This window comes from Panonychus citri, unplaced genomic scaffold (genome assembly GCF_014898815.1).
Source record: "Panonychus citri isolate SS breed McGregor unplaced genomic scaffold, ASM1489881v1 Contig00001, whole genome shotgun sequence".
NCBI lineage: Eukaryota > Metazoa > Arthropoda > Arachnida > Trombidiformes > Tetranychidae > Panonychus > Panonychus citri.
Window position 1 is genome coordinate 1469314 of NW_026515406.1, and position 11632 is coordinate 1480945.

General features: G+C 33.2%; 2 protein-coding genes across 4 annotated transcripts; one reads left to right on the forward strand and one right to left on the reverse strand.

The window, feature by feature from the left end:
• Window positions 1-710: 710 nt before the first annotated feature.
• Window positions 711-3928, forward strand: LOC128385743 (synapse-associated protein 1-like). 2 transcript variants are annotated; one of them, XM_053344658.1, is made up of 7 exons: window positions 711-949; window positions 1332-1442; window positions 1719-1801; window positions 1890-2167; window positions 2261-2550; window positions 2789-2818; window positions 2990-3928. In XM_053344658.1, the coding sequence occupies exons 1-6, from the start codon at window positions 838-840 to the stop codon at window positions 2794-2796; spliced, it is 882 nt and encodes a 293-aa protein (XP_053200633.1). In that variant the 5' UTR covers window positions 711-837; the 3' UTR covers window positions 2797-2818; window positions 2990-3928. The 2 variants fall into 2 exon arrangements, with proteins under 2 accessions (XP_053200633.1, XP_053200625.1); XM_053344650.1 differs by lacking the exon at window positions 2789-2818 and having other exon boundaries at window positions 715-949.
• An 827-nt stretch (window positions 3929-4755) lies between these two features.
• Window positions 4756-11311, reverse strand: LOC128385717 (dedicator of cytokinesis protein 3-like). Of its 2 annotated transcripts, XM_053344617.1 has the most exons (3): window positions 7504-11311; window positions 7313-7330; window positions 4756-7117 (listed from the first exon to the last, which is right to left on the reverse strand). In XM_053344617.1, exons 1-3 carry the CDS (start codon window positions 10923-10925, stop codon window positions 4939-4941), a joined length of 5619 nt encoding a protein of 1872 aa, XP_053200592.1. In that variant the 5' UTR covers window positions 10926-11311; the 3' UTR covers window positions 4756-4938. The 2 variants fall into 2 exon arrangements, with proteins under 2 accessions (XP_053200592.1, XP_053200600.1); XM_053344625.1 differs by lacking the exon at window positions 7313-7330 and having other exon boundaries at window positions 7504-11310.
• Window positions 11312-11632: the final 321 nt, after the last annotated feature.

Below are 11632 nucleotides of genomic sequence, written 5' to 3' on the forward strand. Positions count from 1 at the left end.
GAAGGTTTTTAAATTAGAATCAAATTAATTTAATCAACTAATGTATTAATTAATAAAAAAAACTTTTTGGACAATAACAAGGCGTAATTAGATTAATATTTCGATTAATCGAAATTTTCTGGACTATTGGCAAAATAGTCGAAACAATTACATTGAACTGTCAAAATTAACTAAATTAACTTTATAATCATTGAAACCATTATGACGAATAATTTAAAATTACACATGATTTAATTTCGCTAAGACGATAAAAGTGTTTGAAAGCTCAACATTTTCGATTTTCAGCTAATTAGTTTTTTTCGGCTTGAGATTCAGTTTAATTGTCCCTCTGGGCCTTCCATAATGACCATAATGACCCTTAATCATGAAAACCTAACCTAAACTAATTCAAACAAACACAATTAATTGAACAATTAAGTCATTAAGCATCTTCATATCATAGCTTTAACCTTAAGCCGAACAAAAAAATCAGCTTTAAGTGAAAATGCTGAGCTGACAAACTCTTGTATCGTCTTACCAATATGATTTCATATTATAACTTGTTTATTTTCACTTTGTTTGATTTAATTGTTTCGCAATTACACAATTAAAGGTCTCGAAATTTAACTTAAAACTGAAGAAGAAAAAAAAAACTCGAAAAGAAAATAATTTGTGAAAATTTTTCTCAGAAAATTTGTCGCTTCTACTGAGCAACTCATCGACTGGTAAGAGTTACATAAACTCTCACAGTTATTGATTCAATATTGTTGTTATTTGTCATTAGAAGAAAACAATTGTCTGTTTCATTATTTCAACTTATTGTTGTTGTTAATTAAAGAATTGACAATTTAATCTATCATGGATTTTGTGTCAAATATCTTGAAGAAAACTCCATTTAAATCAGAATCATCTGAGGATCGGGAAAAACCTCCTGAAGAAGAAAATCAAAGTGAACCAGAAAAGAAACAAGGTAAGTCTATTTGTTTTTTTTTCTGTTCGTTTGTAATCAAACCTTTTTCTCTTTATTGTTCACATTAATTGTAACCAATTGTTAAACGAGATGTTTAGAGAAACATAATAATAATTACATCTTTATCTTTACTTGATGTTTGTCCACAATTGAGTTAGAATATTCATTGTCTTAGGTTTGCTTTATTCTATTCTATTATGTTTATATGTTAATCGATCGATTATCTCTCTCACCTTACCTGGGCTATTTGGGTGATAATTTTTGTTCCATTTTGTTTTTCTCATTTGCTCTTTTCTTTTTTTTTCTTGGCTCCCTATTCTTTTACATTTCTATTCCATTTCTTACTTTTTTTTTCTTCTCTTTCTTTGTCTCTCTTCTACAGATGATTCTGCTTCTGCATCATCTCCTGGAGGTGATGATGCTACAGGAGACAAGTTAACTCTATCGGAGCAAGTTTCAAGCAAAGCCATGGATTCTGCAAAAAGCATTGGAAGTAATGACATGCTCATCATTTCTTACTCTCTATTTACCTTCATTCTTTTACTCATCTGTTGTTTTTTTCTCCTCTTCTTTCCCTTGTCTAATTTTCTGTCATTTTCTCACCAATCATAATCTTTCAATCCTTTATCTTCATGATCTATCTTATTCATGTCATTCTTTCCTTTTTTTTCTTCTTCTTTTCTTTCTCTTGCTTTTTTGTTCTTTAAAAAAGCGACAACATGATAATATCATTATTTTTCTCCTCATTTCCATTGTTCTTTTATCATAGATTTCCTTTTCAACGTAGCCAACAAAGCAGGACAAACAGTTACCGCAACAGCGACTAAACTCAAGCAAACAGTTGAGCACAATGTAACTATTTTAGCTCTCTAATTATTTACCATTTTTTTTTGTCCAATTTTCTTAATTAATGAGTTAATTTCTTCTTCTACTAATTTAGAGTTTACTAGCTGATTTCACAAAGGAACAGCAGGAATTTATTAAGGAACATGGTGGAAACATTGAAGTTGGTGAACCTCCTTGGATTGGATGTGAACAGGAAGAGGAGGTGAAAACTCAAATCATTTCTCTCTCCCAGGACAAACGTAATTTTGTCCGAAGTCCTCCTAGTGGTGTTCAATTTGATTTCGATATGCAACAAATGTTACCTGTTACTTTAGCAATTCTCAAACATGATCCTAACCTTGAGAAGATGCGATTTGATTTGGTACCTAAATTGTAAGCATATTTATCTTGAACGATATTAACAACATGTAACTGTTATTATGGATGAACACTAATGTATTTTATTTGGATTATTTTTCTTTTCAGAGTCAACGAAGAAACTTTCTGGAGAAACTATTTTTACAGAGTCTCTTTGATCAAACAGTCAACCTCACTTTCCAATATGAATAAAGGATGCAAGGGATGGGCTTCCAGTTCAAGCTCATCAGCTGAAGGTCCAGATGAACCAAGTCCAACGAACCCGGAGCCCGAGTTTATCAGTGACTCTATTCAAGGTTCAGTCAGCGAAGAAGATCTTAAAAGTGGAATGCGACAATTAGGAGTTGGTCGAGGCTCTGTTAGCAAAGACAGAACCGATTCAACATCAGCCCAAGATGGTAAGATGACAATCTCTCATCTAATATTTACAATTCTATTAAACTAACACTTAGGAATTTAAAATTAACACTTAGTCTGACTATTGTTCTTTTCTTTGTTCTCCTCAACTCCCTGTCCATTTCCTTTTCTATTCTCTTATAATATTACATATCCATCGTCTCGATCCAATGTCAATAATCAACTGTACGAAAAAAAAAAATAATTCCCCTTATTCTCGTACTTCTCTATGTATTGAAGACAATTGAGATCTTGATGGCAACAATTTCTGTAAATGTGTCTCTTTATATTTACCCATTGTTTTTACTTTTGTTTTAATCTGACAAGAAACTTCCCCATTGATTAGAATAGTCAATTTGATTTTCTTTTCTCCCAAATCATTTGTTTAATAATTGATAACAAAGAAAGATACTAATATTTACATTTCTCAATCACAAATAGACAAACACTGGGAAGATGAAATCAACAAAGATCTGCAAGAATTTGAGGTTGTTGGAAAAGATGATAACGGTGGACTGGATGACGATCTCGAAAAAGATTTGGCCCAGTTATAAATGATCCAAGCAACAATTAAAGAAAACGTTTATTAAATCAATCATGATATAAATATATAATTTAAAACAATATACCTCCTGAAAATATGAAAAAAAAAAAATACTGTGTGATATCAACGATATAAATTCATACAAACTCATCAATTCCAATCATTTGCTGAGTAAAAAGGATTGTCACCATCATGAAAGAAATTGTCTCAGGAAACGGAAGGACAAGAAATTGATTGGAAATTGACCAAACTGAGGAAAGCACATAAACAGAACACATTAATTGTCAACTCCACAATCTAATTATAAAGAAACACACGAAGAATTTTATCCTAACCATTGATTGTTTGGATATTCTATTTATGGTTTTACTCTCTCATTTTCCTCAGAACCATAATTACTATTTCCTTTCCTCTACATGATGTTTATACTTTTCTTTTTTCTGTCATTCCTTAATTTCTCATTCAGAGTTTTAAAACTAAATTGTGTTTAGTTGATGAAAGAAATAGTTCATTTTTCACCAATATTATTATTGTCACTACTCGTCAACATCAGATCTTGTTAATCAAATTAACTAATAATAATTTCATCAACTATGGATGATAATCATTATTAACATTTGATCTTAAACTAACTATGGTTAAAATGTTGGATTATTCAACTGTTACAATCAACAACTATTAGAATGATAATTGATTAGTTTTGATTTTCTTTTCTGTATTTTTATTTATGTTCACAATTATTTCATCGTTTTTTGTTAATTGATTTTTAAAATTTTTCCCTCTTTAACTAATTTAACTAAACTTTAACTTTCCTCTCTTGATAATCATTTAAATTACATATGATTTATCTCTGATTACCATGCAAATTGTTATGTAATAAGTAGTGTGAGCAGATTATGTGTTAAATTGAAAAAATTACGAGTGTTAAATACTATCATAATTAATGTAATCATAATTATGTCCTTGGGTAATTAATGTCTTATCCAAATTGTCAAGCCCAAAGATGCAAGTTAAGGACACAATTTAAATCATAAAAAGGCCAATCAAAGAAAAGATAACAACAAAGAATCAAATCAACGATAAAATTAATCACTATTCATCACACTAATTAACTTAATTTTAAATTATAATCAACTCGAGATGATTGGAAAGCCTTTCAAGGACAATTTAACCTCAATTCCAATTGGATTAAGAAATAAATATTTATTTCTCTATCTCTATATTATTAACCATCAATCTAATAATTGTTACCATCAACAATTAACTATATAATAAGAGTTTATGATTATCATTACTAAACAACAATCTTGTGATAATTATTTTCAATCATAATTTGATCATAATCTCTGATCATTTGCTTTTCTCTTGAAAACGAAATCAAACTAAATTAACTCTGTTGTAGAAAATATTTCATTGTGATTACTGTTAATTAACAACAATTAACTCACTTGGATCACATCAATCCATCAGAATAAACGAAATTTACCCCTCGGGCAATTAATTCAAAAGAAAATCTATTCTAATTGAAAATATTTTAGAAATAAAATTCTCGCTGACGAAAAAAGATTTTAATTTAATTTTGATACCCGAGAATCGGAAATAAACAATTGGGTCGGTTAATTTTTGGTAAACTGAGATGTTAATCATTTAATTAGAGATTTAGTTATTCTGGTCAAATTGGAGTCAATAGAGACTTTTAATTTATTCATAAATGGAGTGAAAAAAATTACGAAAGCCTTGAATGTACATGAATTGTATTGTAAAAAGGCTCAGCTAATATTATATTATTTTCTAGGTACACAAAAAAAAAGTTTACATGGCGGGTTAATGATTTGGCGAAAATATTTCACAAAATGTTCAATGGTCCTCGACGACAATCAACGGGAATTATGGTCACTGATCTATTTTTATCGAGTGTGTTGCTGTTTCGAGGAGGCAACGGAGGTACTTCACTGTCATCTTGAGTACGATTATTGTTAGATAAAGTGGTAACAGGGGAATGAGGTGAGTATTGTGTCGCTGATTGTCGTTGTGGTGGCTGTTGTTGTCCAATAAAACCTGTAGAGTAGAGATGATGAGTACGAGGAATTGATCGGCTTCGTTGAACAGCAGCAGATGAATTGACGGGCAATGAGACTGGTACTTGACGTGAAGTGGTAACATTGACAATTGGGTGAGAATGTGTAAGAAGCTGTGAAGAGGCGGGAACGGGTGCACCACCGCCGCCTGATGATAGCAGTGGTGGTGGTGGTGGTGGTGTAGAAATGCATGATGGCAACGGTGAGTCAGAAACTAAACCATTAGCGGGAAATCCAGCGGAACGCGGGCGATTATGAGGTATGGGTGGTGGTTGTGGTGGTTTAGGAGTGTTACGACTTGGAGGAATTGGTGGAGTGGGTCCATAGTACTCATGGGGAACACAATAAATTTGATCTTCTTGATCAGTTGACCGTCCACCAAATCCACCGATGGTACCCGAAGCAGATGATGAATTGGAAGATACTGTTGAAGAGGTTGCATGACTAGAGGTGTAATGTGATGGCTTTGTTTCCGTTGGAATAGGTGGTAATGGGGTGTTGATAATGGAAGCTGATTTTCGGCTCATTTCATCTATACCCTGATAGTCGAGGTCAAAAGACCCTTTCTCAAGGATGGATTGTCTCATAATGGTGAACCTTTCGACCAGACGTTTGTGTAATGGTTTAACATTTGCCGGAACTAAGCGACCATGAAGTGAAAGGCCACCTTCAAGAATACGAACTTGTTGAAGAATCGCTTGTTTTAGACGCTTAATATCCTTTAGATGAGCTTGATGAGCAGCGATATATTCTGGGTCGAAAAATGCATCATGATACTTATTGATTCCTCCATTAACAGCGGCTTCAATGACCCCTTGAAGTCGCATGGTCAATGGACTTAAAGCCTTAGTTGGTTCACAAGTATAAGAAGCAATTAACTTTTGCAGTTCTTTGTTCATATTTTCAATTGTTTCCCGTGCATGTTGAACGGGTGACAACTCGGTGACCTGAGGTTTACATTTAACCTCAAACCATCTCAAGATTCCAGGTAATTTGCAATCAATCTTGAGAACAGTTCTCTCAATCCAAAGAGACTTAAATTCATTGTCCTTATCAATCGGACCCTTATGAATTGGTCGGTCAAAGGTGAAAGTTTTAACATCGTTAACTAAATAATAAGATAAAATTTTCTCAGGTAACTCTTTACCCTCGAACTCTTCTCTTGGTTCAGCGACCGGTTTAACGTTACAAATTTGGATAAATTGATCTTCAGACTCCTTAACTTTTTCATCTGGTGCACTATTTTTAGTGAGCAATTGACTTTGAGGAAATTCGGTCTGTAATCGAGCCGTAAAAGCACCAATCTTTTCATACTCTAGGCCACGGTAAATAAACACTTTGTTTCGGAGGAAAATGGGAAAACCTTTACCAAAGAAACAAACTCGAAAATATTCTGGTTCAGGTCGTAATTGGGTTAAAATGTTATCAAAGAAACGAGCTTCTTGCTTAAGTAGATTGGAAAGTTTTTGGTAATCAAATAATTTCTTCTCGTAAAATTCTGCCAATTCCTTGATCAACGGGATTCCCTCTTCCCAACATTTTCCTCTGTCAAAATAATCAATTATCGCCAAGTAAAGAGATTCCTTCCTTTGCCATTCTAAGGGCTCAACGGAATAAAGGGCATCTCTTGGCATTGAATTCCAACTCCAATTAAGTAGGTCAGCGTGAAGTTTCAAAGTAAATGCAGCTTCGGTATAATTTTCAGCGGGAATATGAAGGTCACACAATTTATAAATGTATCGAACGTACATTTCTTTGCGATTGATTTCGTTCTTGTAAAAATTAAGCAGATTAACTGTACATGACATTCGTTTGTCACGATTTTCTTCACCATTCATGACACTTCGATAATCTAATAAAAGCTCAAGAAGTTTGGTAATTGAATGGATCATTTGTATTCCTAATTCCTTCCAGACTGGATTTTGTTCATTAACCTTTTCTAAAAGTCTAAATTAAAAGAGAGATAGAAACAAAAAGAGTTAAATGATTGATTAACAAAATAAGTGGGAAAATAATTAAGTAAAAAACTAACAAAAAAAAAATAAGAAATGAAAATAATTTTTAAACGAAAATTAACAAAAAACAAAAGTCGATAATATGGAAAATAAATAACAGTTAATTGTACCAAAAAGATTAACTCACACTACTTTCAAATGTTCCCTTAATTGTGGGCAAATTTAGAAAAAGAAAAGATGATCAAATTAGTTAGTCAAGTAGTTAGTTTGAAAATTAGATGAAATAAGACACATTTTGATTTTACACAATTAGTAAATTAATTTCGTCAGTTAATTATCAAGACTCAAGAGACGATTAAGTAAATAATTAAGACTTACATTGCATTAAATAGTTGTTTAAATCCATCGTCACCTTTATAATCAGAGACTAGAATATCCAATTTGTCAATTAATTTTGATTCTACTTGTTTGAAGGATCCGTTGGACATAAATTCAGCATCAATCATATCATAAAAAATAGGTAAAGTGGCTTTTCTTAGTTCCTTTTCCGGTACAAGGGTGACTTCCAGAAAAGGGGCGACCATTGAAGGTATGAAATGAGCTTTCTGGTCACCTAGTTTTTCCCACATTGATAATATTAAGAAACCCATTAAAACCCTCATGTCTTGGTACTTGTTTAAAATGGCTTCTCGTTTAGATGGAGAAAAATTTTCAAGTTGAAGTGCTGATTGGGTTAGAAAGGAAACGGAAAGATTGAAAAACGAATTCCAAAGTTGAACATCAAAAGAACCTGTTGGACCTTTATCATAGCCTAGAAAACCTTCTGTCAGAGCAAGGGAAAATTCTTGTAACGAACATAAAATAATATGATTAGCGACCATTTTCATCACAGTCCAATCGTTATTGTACATTTCGGGTTGGAAAATTTGCTTGAAAACGTAGAATATTTGTAAAAGAAGTTCCTTTTTCTCTTTACGATTTTTCTTGTCCAACAAACGTCGACAGTGAGCTTCATCCATTAAACGAAGAAGAGTCATGAAAGAGGAAACATATGAATGAAGTAGATTGATTGAGATCATGTTGACCAGTCCAGAGGTTGTTGTTGATAGTTCAACGATCACTCGAACAATTGGTTCCAACATGGTATTTACTAGAATATCGATTTCTTTTGAAATATCGGTAATTGTCCCACTTGAAATGGCTGCTCCTGAACATGAAGCGATATTAATCTTTTCGTTGTGTAAAAATTTCAAAATATCTGAAATAATTAGAGCACAAGCTTTAAGTTCTTGTTGTCGGTTAATGTGCTCCTTAAGATGACCAGTGAAAAGATCAATTAATTCCCGGCGAGCCTCAAAGTCTCTCAGAAGCAATTCATTGCTAATTGTTTCATGAATACATTTTAATTTGGCTCTTATGATTTGTGGACATGGTTCAAGACATGGTAAACAATCAATGATCATTTTGATTATGTTGGTCAGTTCATCGGGTACTAATACTCGAAGCAGTTGATTGTAGGTTGAGGTAAAATTTTCAATAAAAGCGACCTGAGAAGCGACCAAAGTGGGCTCATAATTGAATGAGAGCATACGCTTAAATGACCCGAACAGCGTAAATAGATCTTGTTTGAAAACATCTTCGTTACAATGATCTCCGGTTGCTCGGGCATAAAGGATTCGCGATTGGACAATAAACTTGAAAATCCATTCGAGTGATCGAAAACACATTTGAATACTTTCCTGGGAATCGATGTCTTTGATTAAATCGGTACATTGATTAACCGAATGCAATAAACCTTTATAAACTAGAGCAGCGGCAAAGTGACCATTAATGTAGGTATCAAGAACTGGCTTGAAATGTTCATATTTGGGGTCATCGAGAAGAGACAGAATGTGAAGTAACACTTTAAATACAAGTCCCGAATGGTGAGTTTGATTACCATCATGGGTGGAAAACATGGAGAAAAGAGCGTCAAGAATATCTTGTAGGAATTTGACCACTTCTTCGCCATTTAAACGATGTACTTTCATCAGCGCATCTTGAACGGTCTCTGGGTTTGATCTCCATTTCAATAATGTCAATAGATCCGTGTTTTGGGTTAATTTGGTTGAACAAAGTTGAGTTCGAACATGAACCGATTCTTTGCTACTTCGACTTAGTTGATTCATCCCTTCATGATTCATTTCTCGATCATCTTTAGGACCATAGGGTAAAGAAAGGTAAGAACTGGGATCATTGAGGCGAGCACGAATTTCTGTTTGACCAGTGGACTTGTAAAGGTACAACTCGTGACAACCATCTTTGATAATGGTTCCTTTATCATCGGATAATGGAAAGAAGCAAAATCCTAGAAAATTTTTATCCTTCTCTCTTTGACTTTGATTTTCTTTAGTTGAACAATGACGAAATTCAATGCGAATATGAGCCTTCAGGTCACAAACTTCAAGTGGAATTAAAACTTTGATACTTTCCATCCAACGGGGATTATTATTATGATAGAGAACCTGAGAGGTGTAGGTTGAAACCGAATCGATTCCACATCCGGAAGAGATGCTGTTAATTATTGGAGCCGCATCAGCACCGTAAAGCGTAATATGGGCCTCAACATTTTTCGGAATCGATTTACCACCTTTCTCAAATTCACCTGATTCCAAGGTTAAATATAAATCGTTTCTTACATCACCGGGCATAATTACATCAGGAAATCCCATTTTACCAGTAGTACATGAAACATTTTGAAATATAAATGCATTTTCATTGATTATTTTACTTGAATCAGGACCAGTTAAAAATTTAACCGTCACTGTTATTGAGGTGTTGGCCATTTGGGTTAATTTGTTGGTGTGTTTTTTATAAAGCATATCATGAACTTGAAAGAAATCACTCTCATTTGATGTACATGCAAGTTTCAAGGTAAACTCTTTCTCATTTGATTCTGACTTGAGAAAATCTGAGAGACCTTGAATTGCACTTCCAAAGGGTCGTTTAAAACGTAAATTTGACCAAGAACCAGCAGCTGAATTTGATGAAGATGTTGAATGGTGATGATGAGAAGAGGGAAGAGTTGATGAAGAAAAAGCAGATTTGGAAGATTTACCTTCAACACTCAACATTTTACCAATTCGCATAACTTGAACTAGAAGATAAACATCACCGGAAGTATTGATATTGCTTAGATCTGTAAAAATGGTACTGTAAGTATTTCCTTTTGCTGATGGATGGTCAATGTGATTACCTCCATTGGCAACATTGACACTGGCACCCGAAGTACGTACGACAAACTTTTCACTCAAACAGGTAGTTGTTGAATAATCATAAAGATAAAAAGATAATTCAAAATTGTCATCGTAATTAACCAAAGGTAAAAGAATATCACGAACATCAAGGTATAAAAAATTGGATATAAAGGTAAATGTAGACGAATGAGTAGAGGTATTGCTGGCTCTTTGACTGGGAGCCATTCCATTGCTTGACTCATAGTGAATTTGATAAAGCTCAATAGGACTAATTAACTCAGGATCAACAAGTTGTCCATCAATCCTTGGAACCAAATCTAAACCAAGAATCCGATTACCAGTATCAATATGACGGGTAACCTTAAGGGTCAACTCTTTAACCTGATCTTTGGTTAAAGTTGCTTCAACGAGCTGACGACGCCATTCCAATAAGTCATTAATAAATCCACCAATTTTATCAAAAAGTTCAACCTCACGATTGAGATAAAGTTGATACTTCCAAATGTGATGCCAATCTTTAAGACATTTAACAATCTCAAAGGATGAGGTGGTTATCATGTTCATTGTTGATGGTTAAGCCTAAGTGGCCAGAAATGGGATAAAGTCAAAATGTATTGAATCCAATGCTAATTCAGTTGCAGGTAACTTGAATCAAAATCCACAAAACTATTACCATATGAGAAAAAAGAGCCAATTTTCTTAAAAGATTGATTGAATTCTGGTCATTTAAGCTGTTCCATTGTTGGTGAGACAAAAACATCAACACAAAAACCGATTAACCAAACACTCACCGAAAATACCAAAACCACAATCCAAACAGTGTGAAGAAAAAGAGACAAAACTAAAACACAAGTTTAATAAAAGGTAAATTCATTTCGAATATAATAAAATATAATTACTAATCAAAACAATTGAATATTAATCAGAATTGGAATTGAAATAAAAAATGGAAAAACAAAATTGATGAAGAAAAAACAAACGACCATCAGATGGCGCAGCCAACGAAGAACACGCCTCCTGATGAGTTAACCCGCGAGAAAGAAATTAAAACGACAGATTCATTTAATCTCATTTTTTCATCGTAATTTAATATCATTAATTGTAACCATTAATTATTTGGTTGTAATTTTTTCTTTAATTACGTTGCCTCCTACTCATCCTTGTTATGGATCGTCTTCAACTGTAAGTAAATTGTTTTATCTTTTCGATCTTGTTTTTATCTTTTTTATTTGTTTCCCATATTTGCACTTTGCTTTTTATCAATTCAATCA